At 42.7% G+C, this 14,595-nt stretch overlaps 1 protein-coding gene across 1 annotated transcript in view; it reads left to right on the forward strand.

The window, feature by feature from the left end:
- The window catches only part of LOC142767697 (uncharacterized), a 311,889-nt gene that overhangs the window by 112,977 nt on the left and 184,317 nt on the right, over nt 1-14,595 (forward strand). Inside the window, exons 6-7 of the mRNA XM_075869890.1 lie at nt 13,154-13,330; nt 13,950-14,172. Coding sequence (XP_075726005.1) covers nt 13,154-13,330; nt 13,950-14,172 — 400 coding nt within the window. The remainder of the gene's footprint in view (nt 1-13,153; nt 13,331-13,949; nt 14,173-14,595) is intronic.

The raw sequence follows: 14,595 nt of genomic DNA on the forward strand, positions 1-14,595 counted from the left end.
TTCTCTGTAGTTACGGGAAACTGCAAGCAGAAATCAGTGGCAGTCAACACCAATGAACTTTATCACTACTAACAATTTTTGGCTGCATATTGCGCTCCTAACGTGCGTCAACCAAAAGCAAAAAAGTGCTACAAGTGTACGTACCCACCACACCTTGCCTCGCCAAAACCCATCGTGTCACCATTCTGAAGAAATCCCAGCATATCCACCGAATAAATAATCATTATAGGGGCGATGCGTCCACCAGTCCGTCCTTGCTTCTACCCGTCCGTTAGTTCTTGCTTCCGACCATCCGTCCGCCCACTCGTGCGTCTTTCCGTGCGTCCGTCCATGCGGCCATCCATACGTCTGTCCATTTCCTGTCTGTCTGTCTGTCTGTCTGTCTGTCTGTCTGTCTGTCTGTCTGTCTGTCTGTCTGTCTGTCTGTCTGTCTGTCTGTCCGGTGGTGTGTGCGTCCTTCCGTCCATCTAGTTAACACTCCAACTACAGCCATCTGGCATCTTTTCATCATATATTCAGCATTTAGAAGTACCACTATCCGGAGGACACTCTAAGAGCTAAACGAGAGGTGACTACATATTACATACACGGGATCCACAGCCCACGGCGAAAGAAGCTTTGCCCCTAAATATTTTCTCCTAGTCCGTGCCAGCCATCCTATCCGTGCGCGCCATGGTGTTTACGTCTCTGCAACTCATTCGCTTCTTATTGTTGTGCTGCTTACCTTGACTAGAACACTGCCAAACTCATAGCAGTAGTTGACACGGGTTTTATTCCTCCTTCGTCGACGCCTGTAGCCAAGCCGAAACCATGTGATCTGCTGTGTGACCCATCCGGAGCAAGCACTTCGTGTACTGAACAGAATACCTGGGCTCATCTGATATTGTAAATTACATTGTGATCTACATGGTAGTGAAAATTCGAAGATATCAGAGAAAACTTGCAGTGCGTTTGACAATAGGCGTACGCAGACAAAATGCGTATGCGGGCCTTTATATCACACTCACTCAAGAGCATACAGATATAATTCAGATACAGCAATGGCACCGCCCAAAACAAATAAAAACACTGAAAACTAACCGCCGATCTTTGTAGCTCATTGGTTCGAAAGTGCCCCTGTCGAAAGGTCCACGTCACGAGTGCCAGTTGGTTCCCGCCGGAAACGGTCAACCTAGGCGATGGCGCGCTATGCCGTATAGACCATCCTCGTTTCGTGTAGTGAAACTCCGGCGCCTATATACAGTTAAGCCCAAACTCAAAAACCTCGATTTCCGAATGAGTGAGGCATAAGAAGGTTTATTGATTGATAAGTGGGGTTGAACGTCCCAAGACTACCATATCATTGTGAGAGGCGCCGTAGTGAAGGGCTACGGAACTTTGACCACCTAAGGTTCTTCAACGTGCACCCAATTTGGAGCACACGGGCCTACAGCATTTTCGCCTCCATCAAAAATACAGCCGCCGCAACCGAGATGAGGAATAGGGAGACTCTGGACTCTGTTGTGCCCAGAGTTTCTAGAGCTCCCACTTTGCATTGCACAAGTACGACTTACTTGGAGAAATTCGCAACTTGGCGGGCAAGATGCTCTTTCCTGCGCTCTATCAACTTCCTGCTCTTCACGGCAGTAGAGATACTTTTCGTTTGAAACGAGTTCGATTAGGTTGTTTTACCCTGCAGATGTAGCTACCAAGCGCTGACGAAGCGCAAGGGAAAGTAAATGACGTGCTTCTGGCTAGGTGGTGGTGCCATGTCTTGTGCGGCATGAGAGTCAGACGTATGTTCAAGTGTTCTTAGAAATTTTTAGTTATTGCAATCACTTATTCGTTATACATGCGAATTACATCGTTCATGGCCTTATTTGTTCATTTTAACTTGGTTTTGAAAATTGTTAGCTTTAATATTGCCGGTATTAACCACTTTAGCGTAAGCTTGATCTCGTGACAAGAGATTTCTGAATAGAAGACGATCTGTTCAGAAATCTGAACATGCGGATATAAAACGATGCGCATATAAAACCTCAAGTACAGTGTGACAACGCAGGGTGTCGCTGATGACGAGTATTTTCTTAATTGACATTGCTCTCCAATATTGGTGTTTTGTGGCCAACTTTGTGCGTAATTTCGGCAATGAAAAGCGTGTATTGTAGGCCACAATCAATGTGTTTCATTCGCCAACAATTGGCTCACACCACGTACAGAGGGGGCCACTGTGTGCATTGGTATGGTTTCCAACCGTATATATGCACTAACAGCGTGGCCACCTGTGGACCAATATCCCAGTGAATAGGTCTGTGAAATTCAAATCGCTGCTTTTTCCTCTATCGTGGGCAAGGACAGCACTTTAGTCACATCAACAATAGATTTAGGATCAGTTCATCGTATTAAAACTGTGATCGCACTTGTTAAGAGAAAACTGGCGCGAAAATCGTCCATGTTTTTTCCTAATCAAATAGGTAGGTCACGACACTTTATTACGTCTGGTAATTTCGTTTGCTCGAGCACGTAACAATTATTCATTTGCAGACTGTTATAGGGCCCAAAGTTTCAGTTTCAAAAAAGCACTGAGTGAGGCAAAATCCTCCAGAAAGGTTTCCATGAGCACACAAAACCATACGTCATTGATCACCGCATACTCTTTCAAACAACAATCAGCCTAAGTTTTTTAAACGAAGGCCTAAGCCTTCCAAAATGAAGCGAAAATATCTGCCTCCCCCTCTTCCCAACATGCACTGCTGTGGCAAGGATGCCACCCCTCATGGTCTTGTGCAAGTCCATAAAGGCACCCTCTTTTTTCATTGAAATGCCTTCTATGGAAGAACGCTCGCGAGAATCATGGTTGCCAGCATCAACCCGTGTTGCATGTTGCAGTTGTTTACGTTAAAACTTGTTAGTTTTATTGTCATGATGGGGCCTTTTGCGTGCAACTATGCGGCACGTACTTTAAAACTGATTTCAAACATTGTGGATTATATTCACAAGAACAGCACAAATCAGGCAAAACACAAGGAGAGCATTGAAAAGAGTGCTGACTTTGACTTAGAGTTTATTGTTTTTTGAACTTGCTTATTTAAGCGAAGCTGTCAATTCCATATAGGATGAATCCCCTCAAAAAGGAAGGAGTGTGAAAACTTAGGAACCCTTTACAAAAATACGTGCGCCACTACATCATTCTTTCCAGAATGGAACACTTATGCCCAACGTAATCTTGAAAGTCATGGCTCGTTTTTATTGTTGATAGGATCTAGAATTCGCTTACGCACGACTAACTAGCCTAAGAAATTTTGCGAGCTTCAATTTTTGTTACACTAAGCCCTGTCTCAGCACGTACGCAGAATAGAAGTCATCGGAATAATACTTGTTGGGGTTTAACGTAAAAAAAACAGCATAATATGACAGACGCTGTTGAGGAGGGCCCCGTAAATTTCTACCAGCTGGGGTTCTTTGACGCGCACCTAAATTTAAGCACATGGGCCTCAAGCATTTCCACTTCCTTCGAAAATATGGCCGCCACGACTGGGATTCGATCCCATCACCTGCGGGTAAGCAGCCGAGTGCCTTCGCCACTTCACCACCATGGCGAGTGCCTCTAATATTAGTGAGTGGAGGACGCTATAGAAATGCCTTCGTAGTTCTCATGTTTCGCGTTTTGGGGGACGTGTTGTCGGCTATCGATGGTATTCCATAAATAGGCAAACTCACCCAAAACATATTCGATAATAAGGGTCAGCATTGGGTGCCGTCTACTTCGCGTCTTGCTGCGTTTGAGCTGTTTTGCATATGAACCCTGCTGCTTTAACCATGAAGGTTCAATCTAAAGTGGTATAGGTGAGAAGAAAGCTCGACTGAAATGAAAAACTAGCTACGATGGTAAGTACTCTCCTATCGTACGAGAAAATCGCGCTTGAAATCAATTGTTGTAGTGTATACAAAGAGGTAACACAATAATAAAAATCTTATGCATACTATATAAGCGTCGAAAAGATTTCATCATGACCTTATTGTTTAAAAAATATCAAACTAGAACGAACGTCTCTGCCAATTCTCATTTATTTATAGAGTACTATCGTGAAGTAAATAGTTGTGTGAAGTGTCCTTAACGCTTACCATGACCGCTTTTTACAGGAAAAGTTGTAAATTCATAGTCGAATCGAAAATACGTATGTGCTCATCACGCTAAATTTCTCTGTTGGCTGTGCCGTCAGGGACATCATTCGCTACGTCATATCTGAGCGCGTGCCCCACTGGCTGCGCAATCTGTCACATAATTTTCTTCGTCGTACCCAAGCATGTGTGTTATTACGAGCGGATGCTTGGAGAATGTAGCGAGGAGACAACGATGTGGGCAAGGCCTTGTTGGTTAACATCGCGTACCGATTCGGTTATTGTGAGCCTATCGGCCCCCTAAAAGCTGTCGCTGAGCATTAGCTGGATACCTTCGACCCGATGCATTTTCAGGATTTTGCTCAATGTTGAAACCAAACTTATTGAGAGATAAATACGCTATCAGATACTGTCAACAGTGGAAGAAGGCCCTTCTCTTCCAAACTGACGCCATTGTCGTAGTTGCGCACAGCTTCAAAAGCGAGAAGACTTGAGCGATGAGAAACCAGATGAATGCTGAAAAGAAAAAGTCGTTTAAGAAAAGAGCATGGAAGTGTGAGGCCTGCAGGCCGGGGGCATCCAAGAGTACCACACGGCCCGCTGATCAAATAGGAGATGCTCAGCTTAAGATTACGATCATGGACATAGACAAGAAATTAACTTCTCTCCTCACTTTGAATGAAAAGGTAGAGGGAATAGACAGGTCAATTCAGTTGCTGTCGGATCACTTTGATAAAATTCAAGAACGCTTGAGTGGGCATGACAGGGAAATAAAAAACATAAAATGCAAGATCGACAAACTTGAGAAGGAGGATCCAGCTAAGGGTCTCGCCCAGCTTCAGATTGATTTTGATGACCTCGAGTGGCGCAGCCGACGTCTAAATGTGGAGATACATGGAATTCCTGAGACTGCAGGTGAAAATCTTTTAAACAAGGTAAATGATCTTGCGAAAACCTTGAGTTTGACGGAACTTGCTCCGGCGGATATTTCCGCTATTCACAGGATGGCATCGAGGCCAGGTAGAGAGCGTGGAGTGATCCTTCGCTTTGTCCACCAGGACCTTCGAAATATGTGGTTTGAAAAAAGAAAATCCTTGAGGCAGGAACAAGAAAATGTCTACATAACTGAGAATATGACCAAGCGTTCCCGGGCTCTTTTATTAGCAGCTAAAACCTGGGCTAGGAGAGTTGGCTATGACTTTGCATGGCATTTCAATGGGAAGGTCTTGGTGCGTAGGAAGAGTGGAGAACGTGCGCAGGTCATCAGGTGTGAGGATGACTTGTCAGCGTTGAGCAATTGATGTTAGTTTTTTGTGCTGTTTCTTGGTATCTCTTTTTTTGTTTGTTTTTACTGCTCTGTAAAATGGATGACCTCGGATATATCGCCCTTCGTGAGTTAGCGAAGCGGTTTGGAAACGTACAAAGAGGTTTTCTCCGATGCTTCCATTTAAATGTACAATCATTGGGAAACAAAGTAAATGAACTCGAGTGTCTGTTTAATCAAATGAAAGGTTGTTTTGATGTTGTTATATTAACGGAAACCTGGAAATCGGATATTTCAGAAGAATTTGAACTACCTCATATGAAAACGTTCTCTGTTTTTCGGCCAAATCGTCGAGGAGGTGGTGTCACTATGCTACTTGAAAATTCTTTACCAGCCGTATTGCTCGAAAAGTTTACTTCAGTTACTGCTCATTACGAAATGTTATGTGTTCAGTTTCAAGATGTCATAGTTGCTGTGTGTTACCGGCCACCTGATGGTGACTTGTCTGATTTTTTTGCATTTTTAGATGTTTTCTTAACATTTGTAAATCAACATCAATACACTGTTATATTGGGTGGTGATTTCAATATTGACATGGGGCATGAAAGCACGAGAAAGTGTGACTTTGAAACTATTATTGCATGCAACGGTTGCGAAAACATTATAAATAGATCCACTAGAATTAGTCTGTCTTCGGAGACCACCATAGACTTATTTATCACAAACTGTGATCTGTCGTGTGTTACCTGTGCTGTCCTTACGTATCCTATTAGTGATCACATGGCGATATGTTGTTCTGTAAAAACAGCTGTACCTACGTTAATTCAGAATGACATTCCTTATAGTTATCAGCATGTTTCGCCAGCTGCTTTAGATGCTTTCCGTTTAGAGATTGGCACTTTGCATTGGGACAATGTTTTTTACTCAAATGATGCGAACTCAGCCTATGACGCTTTTTTAGAATCGTTTATTTGTATATACAAAAAACACTTCCCTTATAAACAGCGGAAAAAACGTAAAGGTTGTCGAAAACCTTGGATGACACGTGAACTCTTACGTAAAATAGACAGAAAAAACAGATTATTCCGGAAATTCATACGTACGCGCGACGAGGCGGACCTAATTGCTTTCAAGCAGTTCCGAAATGCCTTAAGTAAAGAAATGAAGAAATCAAAGGAGCTGTATCATATACAAGCATTTACTGTGTGTTCAAAACGAGCAGATGTTTTATGGAATAGAATAAACTCTTTGATGGGCCGAAATTCGAAAACAGAAGAAATTAAGGAGGTACTCCATGACGGAAACTTGGTCAGTGGAGAGGCTATGGTCAATGTTTTTAATGATTACTTCGTTTACAGAGACTTTAGCGACAGATCAACCGCTACTTGCCGAACTCTGGGTCCAGAAATTGCAAACACATTTTTCTTAGCAGGTACTATCGAACCAGAAGTCCGCACAGTATTTCTCGGCTTAAAAAACAGTCGCAGCTGCGACGCTGATGGCATACAAATAAAACCAGTGAAATATGTTATCGATCAGATCAGTCCAGCACTAACACACATATTCAATCTCTGTATTTCGACAGGGGTTTTTCCTTCGAAAATGCAAACGGCACGCGTAATAGCTCTCTACAAAAAGGGGAACAAGCATAACGTTGCAAATTATCGACCAATATCTATTCTCCCCGTATTTTCTAAAGGTTTAGAAAAAATTATTTTTAGTCGCTTATCCTGTTTTTGCACCAAATATGTCCTGACAAAATCACAATATGGTTTCCAAAAACATAAGTCTACAGAACTCGCCCTACTGGATCAAAAAGAATATATTCTACAACAATTTGAACAAAAAAATAAAGTGGTCGGAATTTTTGTGGATTTCACACAAGCATTTGACTACATTCACCACGGCATTTTATTTGAAAAATTAAACCATTATGGCATTCGCGGGCTCCCACTCATGTTACTTAAAAGCTATCTGGCGCATAGATGTCAATTTGTTTCGATAAATGATTTAGTATCAGATAAAAAAAATATAATTTCAGGGGTACCACAAGGGAGCATTCTTGGCCCTTTATTATTCACTTTATATATTAATGACATAGTCCATATCTCCCCAGAAGTTAAGTTTATTATCTATGCAGATGACACGAGTATATTTGTCACCTCATCATCAGACGTTATTCTTTCTAATAAAGCTAATGACGTCTTACAGAAGTTAGACAACTGGACAAGTAACAATAAGTTAAAAATAAATGCAACTAAAACAAAAGCGGTAGTTTTTCATTCGAAAGGTCAACAAGTGACTTTGAAGAATAATATTGTATTTAGAGGCTCAGATATAGAAATAGTGAAGTCAGTGAAAGTACTTGGGGTACATTTCTCCAGCTCTTTGCAATGGGATGACCACGTAAATAATATTCAAATAAAATTAGGCCGGATAACTGGAATACTCAGCCGTATCCGGTACCTCATCCCCAATTCGGTGAAGTTATTGATATACAAATCGCTGTTTAGTTCTTATCTTAACTATTGCTATTTGGTTTGGGAACAACTACAGAAACAAACTTAACAAAATTACTGAGAATACAGAAGAAAATACTGAGGCTGATAGACAACGCTACAGCTCTAGCACCTAGTGACCCACTGTTTAAAAAATATAAGATAATCAAAGTGAATGACCTATATCAATACAGACTACTACGAGAGTACTGCCTTAGCTGCAAACGCGCAAACTTTTTGTTTACGGAAATGGCGAATCTTTGCTTAAAGGAAAAGGCGTATGAAACAAGAAATACAGAAATGTGGAACGTTCCGTACTTTCGCACTAATTATGGTTTTCAGATGCTTCGATGTACTCTACCGCGAATTCTGAATACTTATATTAGCAAAGGTATAGATGTGTCTCTTTTAAGTGTCGCAGAATTAGCGGCTCTTTTTGTTCTATAAACTATGTAGCAAACTATGTTATATGTTCTATAAACTATGTATTTATTCAGGTGCAGAAGATTGCTGCAAGTTCCTTTGTTGTGTAAGCTATGTATCAACTACGTTTTCAGGTTTCCTTCCTTTGTGGCATGATCTTTACGTAAAACAATGTGAAAGTGTATGATATTGTGATGTCCTTCATCTGCTGCCATTGTTCACAAAGGGGGCGGAGGATCCCTCAAGCCGTCATTACGGCTTTTCCCTCCGCCTCCTGTTACACTGTACTGTGACGAAGCAAATAAAGCAATCAATCAAAGCAATCAATCAATTCACGCGTATGCTTCTCCGTATCAAAGTGCAAGCGGTAGCAATGAAGAGAGTGGCCCAAGGAAGTACTCTTATAAGTCAATATTGTATATGAAAGGTCTGGTTGATGCTTTTCAAAAATCGTGACAAGATTATTCCTTAAAATAGGTCACGGAGCCTACCCTGACAACACTGAACCACCTTTGATTATCTTTCAATGGGCTATTTCACTCTACGGTATTGGTTGCTGTCGGTTAGAGACTTGAGTCGAGGCTGGAGGTTGGCAAATTTTAGGTGGTGAAAGCTGCTTTTATTTTCTGTATAGAACGTGCTTACCTTTTCTCTGTCATGGATCCCGTACTTCTTTTCGTCCTCGTTGTTGTCTTGCTGTTGGCCATGCCAAATCCAAACATGCTCAGGCAGTGTTCCATGAGGTGTGTCCTTCTCTCTGATTTTCTCAAATTAACCCTTTTCCTTAGTTTCTTTCACAAGTGTCCGCACATCGCAGATTTATGATAGGTGAAACGCTTACTAATCTTACTGCCGTTCTTAGCAAACTTCCCCTACGGCTTTTCATCGTTGGCACAACTGCAACAAGATTGATTGATAGTTGGGCTCGTTTTTCGTACTTCATAATGAAACGGCAGCGCAACGACACACAGACAAAAAATGGAACAGTAGGAAAAGGGAATTGGAAGCATGCGTTGAAAAATCCATAAACAGGGGCTTACTGATACCTTTAGCGCTAGTATGTCATCGCTTCACACGGTCCCTAGTATGCTAACAAAGGAGGCAGATGGGGCAACATTGGATACACGGATACAGTGTACTAGAAGTGGGCAGTGGAGTGAACGAGGCGGCCGCGCCGCATCTCGGCTGATTCTCCGGCGGGTGACAGTAGCGGCGGCGCTGTTGTCCCATGGTACTGAAGATCTCAGGAGCGTCTACATTGTGAGCATGTGCGCCGTAGCTTGCGAAAGCGTCTATTTGCTCGTTTTAAACGCGTATAATGGGTTTCTGAGCTTTTATCAGTGGACGCACCTGCTACGCGCCATGGTGCACGAGTGATTATGCAGGCACGCTGAAATTGCGTCGATACATTCACTGTTTAAGTATCCTGCCAATCCACAAAAAAAGAAATATCCATCGGAATTTGCACGGATCCGCCTAGCTTCTCACTCAAGCAGCGCTTAGAGCTGCGTTATATCAGAGGTGGCTACTGGCGAACTACAAAGAGAAGTATCAATGCTGCTATTAAACGATACGCTCGTTTTGTCGGCAGTCTCTACGATATGGAGAGCACAGTGTTCCTTATATGAGCCTACGTGCGCTCGATTGTTTCACGAGAAAGCCAAGTATAAGTAACGCTGTTACGACATTTATATCAGCGACGACTCAATTTTATCATGATGTTTTTGCGGAAGATATTTAATGCTTTCTGAAAGGCTTATCACATATTGAACATATTAAAGAAACACACAAGCATATTAAAAAGTGCCAATTGTATATATAGCTTTTCTGCTAATCTGCGTAAATTCATTGTAACCAGTTCTCAATTTGTATGGCTTAAATTGTGCTGCTTTCCGAATACTCTATTGGCGTAACACCATTGCAAGCTAGAAAATTTATGACGATGTTTTGTATTATAAGTAGAGTTCTATTATTTAGTGTCAAAAATGCCCGCAGGCAGTGGTGCGTGTTGTTTTGAGAAATTTAACTTCTATGTGTACACACTGAACACACACACACAACATATATATATATATATATATATATATATATATATATATATATATATATATATATATATATATATATATAAAGAACACAAGCGAGTACACGTACGAAAGAGCAATACTTTTATGCCAACGTTTCAGCCGTGGCACGGCCTTCGTCAGGGACACGGCCTTCGTGGCCGTGTCCCTGACGAAGGCCGTGGCACGGCTGCCACGGCCTGACGAAGGCCGTGGCAATGACGAAGGCCGTGGCACGGCCTTCGTCATTCCCTGACGAAGGCCGTGCCACGGCTGAAACGTTGGCATAAAAGTATTGCTCTTTCGTACGTGTACTCGCTTGTGTTCTTTATACGTACCAGACCCCTTGAACTTCCTGCTGAATATATATATATATATATATATATATATATATATATATATATATATATATATATATATATATATATATATATATGTGTGTGTGTGTGTGTGTGTGTGTGTGTGTATCCGCAACTACACGCATAGAAGTCACACGTCACCACCCCATTAACAATATCGATGCAACGCCCCCTAGCACAGCTGCTAATCTTAGGCGGTGCATTTCTCGTCCGACAACGTTAGACTTGAACTAGTTTTAGGACGTCATACTGGCAAAACCGTAAAATTTTCAGTGCGCATTCGTACAGAGAAAAGCTATATTCGGCTTTGCCAACTGTAAACCTTCGGCGCAAAGCTAGCACCCAGATTTTTTTTATGAAAGGGGGGGTGCAGCAGAACCACTAGCTTTTGCAATTGGTGGTCGCTGTGAATGCGTGTATATATTTTAGTATACCCTAAAAAGTTGAATTACGAAAAAATTTTATGGCGTAGGGGGTTCAGGTTCTCTCCCTCTCTCCTCTCTACTAACTGCCTTGTGGTTTTGCGTGCGTTTGAAATGGTATTTTTTTTAATGCGATAGCTTTCTGAGCGCAGCTAACTTCCAATATATCGGCTCAGTTGTTGTGTATATTAAAGACGCCTAACCAATGAATAGGGAGTTAAGACAGAAGAAATCATTAAAGGACACCCTCTTTTTGAATTATTTTCGATCTCTACAAGGGCTCTTATGGAGCTCAAATTCAGTAGATTGGCCTGTCATACTTCCAGGACTACGGCATATGTGCTAGACATGAATTATGGGCAGGTACGAAGAAATCTGAATTAAGAAAGCGCGACGGAGAAGCCGAAACGCGTAGGAGTTTCTGCAGGCGGCGCGCGGCTCTTTCAGTACTATTCGACTGCAGCGCCGCCGCTACGGACAACGCGAGAGGGATCAGGCGGTGTGGCGCGGTCTCGCCACTCAACACTTCTAGAACACTCTAACACGGGCTTCCCACCACTTTCTTATTTTCTTCTTATTCAGGAAACAGCTTTTCCTTCCCCACTCGTGCAGCTTGTCACAGCATCCCGCTTCCCTACTACACTCCCACACATCTGCGTATGCATGTCGCCTCTTTTGTTAGGATAGAAGGAAGAGTAGAAATGGCAGACACGCTCGCGCTAAAGAAATCAGTTCCGCTTTACCACGTTGAGGCAGACAAGTCCGCTTGTGGAAACGTCGGCTCGACAGAATCCCTGTTTGTGGATTTTTTCAAGACAGTAAAAGAACACACATGAAACAGAGCGCTGAACTCTGAACTGAATATTTTTCCAGAAAATGAACAAAAACTGCCGTTAGCCTCCCGCATGCGCAAATTGAAAGTAACCAAAAATCAATTCATATCAACAGAAAACCGAACGAACGCACAACACCAAACCAGTGTACACCATGGTCAAATGCAGTGGTTAAAAATCGTATTCACTGCCAAGCAACATCACTGTTCCTTCACTAATGCATGAACCAGATTGTTTTACAATTCAGTAAGATTCGTTTAACTCTCTAACATCTTTGTTCTGTGTTTCTTAGAATGATATACTCACTCAATTTTGTTTTGCACCCACAATCGTTAATATGCCAACTGAAATAGCAATCGCATGCCCTTGATCTGTTCTGAATGTACGAACAGGGCAACCTAGGAGTAGTTACTACAGAAGCGAAAAAACAAGGATAGAAAAGAGCGCTTTAACAACAATTTATTAGCGGAGTGGTGAACATATACAGGCGAAAAAGGAAGAGAATGGACATGCGTAGAAGTTTGCAGTTAACAACGCCTGCGATACAATGTGTGCGAAACTCTTCTCTCTTGTTGAGGGAGCTGGAAACAAACACATAACTTAGAAATGATCGATATACGCGATGCCTTTTTGCACTAGCGCAACTGATGGGAACTTACACATGTACCGTCAAACTTACTTATGTGAGAGGATTCAATTATCTCACCCATGGCTTGCGACTGGTGGTTGCCTACTACCTCGCAACGCTCAAAGTTGGGCTCGCAGTCGCTGTCTCGGCAGTGGATTCCGAGCTGTCCTTCTTGCTTCCAAGTTACGCTGCAACTACTTTTAGGTTGCACTGTCCTACCAACTTGCCCAAGTTTTCACGCTTGGTCTGTTCGTGTTCCTTCCTTGTGGTGTGCTTTTATATTTCAGTGCAGTTTTTTCTGCGTAAATGAGCGTACTCACTCGTCGTGTTCTATGAGTGTTTGTGATCTTTCAACCTAATGTTTACACACCAGCCCGTGTGTCTGATGTAACACCCCCCGCAAGCTAAAAGAATAGAATATACCACACCCATAATACATGGCACGTGTTTGTGTGCCTAAGTTCTTTTCTAATACGTGTGTCGTTTCCCTGCCGTCTCAATTTCTCGCCTTAATTGCCCTTTAGCAAGTGTTGTCAACATAATATACATTGCGCGTTCGCAGAATCCGGCCCTTCTCAAGCTGACGGTGGCGATACCCTTGGGCCAATACTTGACGGTGGACTTGACAAAGCAGAAATAGCTACTTCAGAGCAGCCCACCGGTAAAACAGCAGCACCAAGCCCACCAGCACCGCTGCCTACCAGGCAACCATACATGTCACCGACCGCAACTAAAGAAGGCAATATTTATTTCCAGCTTAATGCCACCGCTCCCCCTTGCCACACGACGAATGTGTATTTTCACAGTTAAATTTTTTACTGAAGCCATTGAAGACAAGAACTGCCTTCCCGAAACTTTTTTTTGTTTTTGAGAAAAAGCAATCATAATAAAGCACAGAGATGTTAAGGCAGCCTTAAAGTGCCCCCTTGGTTAACCAGCTTCATATAGGCATTCGCACTTTTCTTGCTTCTTGCACATTTTTTTTTCGTACAACCCAAAACCACGCATTTTATTGAGCATGCTTAAAAAAATTGGAAATATCAAGGTGCAAGGCGTCAGCTAAAACCTCATACAAGTCTAGAAAAGAGGTCAGTATTTATAATTTTTTCCCGTGACTTGGGCAGCATTGCGTTTTTCCTGGGCACCGTTGTCTATGTTATTCACCGTGCTGCTCACTTTTGGTGGTCATTGTACTTTAAAAAAATGCAAGGATGGTCTTACGGGCATTACTCAGCCTATGTAGCCCGCTTACCTTCTGTTTACTACGCACTTGTACATGGACCTGAAACACAGCAAACCGAGTGATGTGGTTACTGGGTTTCCCGTTAACGTCGCATCGCTAATGTGTCGTGGCGCAGTGATCGACGCGACACCTCTGTTGTGCACCATGGGCGAGGAGAGCAGCACAGCGAGCGCGTTTCCGTATGACGGGCTGTGTGATTACATCTTCTTCGACTCGCTGTACAAGAGAGGCCGAAACTGGTTGTCCCGGCGGGACACGTACAGCAACAGCCTGAACACTTTCATCGACCAGCACCCAGATTACAAGAGCACATCACTCGGTGTCGGCTTCGCATACAAGTAAGAAAGCATCACTGGCTTTGCTTTGAGCACAAAGCCATGAAAAGTCTTCTGAATTTTTCACAAACAAATCTTTTGTCGTGATGTCAACATTTATAGCTCTCCAGGATTCTAAACCAAAGCCTGTGTTTTTCCTGGTGGCTGCTGCGCCATCTCGGAAGACTATGTAAGAGCAAGGGCGAGTTAAATGATAAATTGCAGCATGCGTACTCACTTGCGCTCTCAACTTCCAGGCTAGCTAAGATTGTACACAAAGCGCACTGTACGCGTTACTCTCAGAATAGCCGATAAGTGAGTTGGCGGATAAGTGAGTCGGGGGACGAATTGCAACTCATGATTACGGAGTTAGACAAGGAGAGCAAAAAGGTGGGTCTTAAAATTAATCTGCAGAAAACGAAAGTAATGTACAACAACCTCGGCAAG

Source organism: Rhipicephalus microplus, chromosome 7 (assembly GCF_043290135.1).
Source record: "Rhipicephalus microplus isolate Deutch F79 chromosome 7, USDA_Rmic, whole genome shotgun sequence".
Classification (NCBI taxonomy): Eukaryota; Metazoa; Arthropoda; class Arachnida; order Ixodida; family Ixodidae; genus Rhipicephalus; species Rhipicephalus microplus.